The following is a 2,092-nucleotide window of genomic DNA, read 5'->3' as shown; positions in this document are numbered from 1 at the left end:
CCCCCCCCCCCCATTATTTTGCAGCAGCAAAGTGAATGATGCTATTCCAGTAAACATCCCCTTTTAATTAACTTTTCTCTGGATCCTGGGGAGTTCATTACAATAAGGTTGTACTATATTTAAGTGTTCTCTGTAACTCCTGTTCCCAATGAATCTAGGTTTAATTCAATCTCCCTATAGAGATCACTTACTAATTTCTTGAGACAAATTTTTATTTTGCCTACAGACGCCCATTTATATTTATGTAGCCATCAGTTATTTTTGTTTCCCCACTTCTCAGATTTCAGATCTTTTTTCCACTCGTGTAGCTGGACTTCTCCTGAGCATGCCACACCTGCTCAGTCCTTAATGTGCTTTTACTTCAGTCTCATCTTACTGATACTTTCTTGGCAGCCAGGGATGAAGATACAGTTCTTGAAGCAACAGGCCATTAGCTTATTAAAAGTTTGGGACACCATGGCCAACTATTTTTTTTTGCTAGCAGCGGAAATAGATTGGGAACTCATGGAAGGATCATAGCCCAGGGATGTCGCAGCTGTAGTGATCCAAACCAATGAGGAAGTAGATTGATTCATTTTGCCCATGTTAGAGTCTCTGCATTTTCTATTCTTGGCTCCAGGTACAGTAGGTTAGTGTTATCTAGCCTTGAAGTATAAGAATGTATTTCCATGGCCAGACTCTCTTGCTTGGCAGCGTTTCCAGCTGGGGGGTGGGAGCCAAAATATCAGTTTCCAGCTTGAGGGGTGGTAGCTAGCCCAGGCCAAAAAGGCCTGTATCACCATTGATACTACCTGAACATCTATGGGTAAGGATAAATCAAAGGAAGTCCAAAGGATTTGCAACATTTAAATGGTTAGTACCTTGGATAAAAGGGGAGGAAACCACTTCAAAGTATTTCCTTTGACCCAGCAGCACTTTGGTATGGCCACAAACTTAGAAGACCATCCTAAATTTTTAATAAATATCCATTCCTCGATCTATAGTTCTCTTTGATATTAATTTGCATTGTATAACTTCTGTGTTCTGTATATGGAAGAATTTGGGGGGAAACTGATGTGAGATCCTATTTGAAGAATGGATAGAATTTTGCCTGCAGTTTCTGATAAGCAGCTCCAGGCCATCTCTCATTTGTTGAGTTAGCATTTAATTAGCTAAATGTGCTTTTTATCAAACAACATTTTATGTAGAACCTTAGGTGCTAGTGATTATTGATAATCAGCCACTTTGTGTTTCCCCCATTTTTTAAGGTACCACTTCAATTTGCCCAAGTTATTCAACATGAGATCAAAAGACAATTGCTTTACAGAGAAGACACCTTTGCTGAAGGTTTCATCAGAGGAAAATGGGTGGGTTATTTTTGTTTGAAGTGAAGGGATTCTATTCCATTCTGTTCTATTCTGCACTTTTCCTTCTGACATACTAACCTGAGGCATTCTGGGAAGCAACTTGATGAACAACGGGGTCATGAGAGGAGGAGGTGACATCACGGTAGTATGTTCAGTCTGTATGCTTCAAAGCATTAAGCGAGATTACACGTTACAATTAGACAGTGTTAAAACATTTTAAACTTGAATGATTGCATATTAAAGCTCATAAACATGTGCTAGGCATCTTAAAGTTATGCCACTGTGGGCAATAATAGTTTTTTTTTGAGCTGTGCTACCTAGCTTGAGTTAAATTAACTTCTAGCTGTTCAACTGAGATAAAACTACCAATATGCAGTTGTCCTATATCCCAGGAGGCACTACTCCTAGGTGGACTAGCTATCATCCAGACCGCTACTGTTCTGGGTGACACCTGGAAAGCAGGTGGTAAATAGGGATAGAGGGGGAAAGGGGTGAAGAGGGCAGGGGGGATGAGTGGAGAGGGGGCATGAGGAAGGTGGGAGGGGGCAGGATTGCAGGATGGAGAGGGCAGGAAGATGGGAGGAGAACTGGTAGGCTGGCATCCCCTCCACCTCCCTGAATCACCCCTGGATGATTCCTATTGGCCCCTGGGTGCCCCCTCCCCATTCCCTAATTATCTGCTCTACCCCCAGATCACCTCCCCACCACCCTGATTAGCCCAAGAGCAGCAGCAGTGGGGGGGGGGG

The 2,092-nt window shown here is 42.7% G+C and overlaps 1 protein-coding gene across 1 annotated transcript in view; it reads left to right on the top strand.

Annotated features, from left to right (window-relative positions):
* Positions 1–2,092, top strand: part of OCA2 (OCA2 melanosomal transmembrane protein) — a 481,929-nt gene that overhangs the window by 75,625 nt on the left and 404,212 nt on the right. Inside the window, exon 2 of the mRNA XM_019525532.1 lies at positions 1,248–1,346. Within this exon, the coding sequence (XP_019381077.1) occupies positions 1,248–1,346 (99 nt within the window). The remainder of the gene's footprint in view (positions 1–1,247; positions 1,347–2,092) is intronic.

This window comes from Gavialis gangeticus, unplaced genomic scaffold (genome assembly GCF_001723915.1).
Source record: "Gavialis gangeticus isolate Ggan-Ray unplaced genomic scaffold, GavGan_comp1, whole genome shotgun sequence".
In the NCBI taxonomy this organism is placed as follows: domain Eukaryota; kingdom Metazoa; phylum Chordata; order Crocodylia; family Gavialidae; genus Gavialis; species Gavialis gangeticus.
The sequence above is the reverse complement of the archived record's forward strand: the minus strand, read 5'-3'. Positions and strand labels throughout refer to the sequence as shown.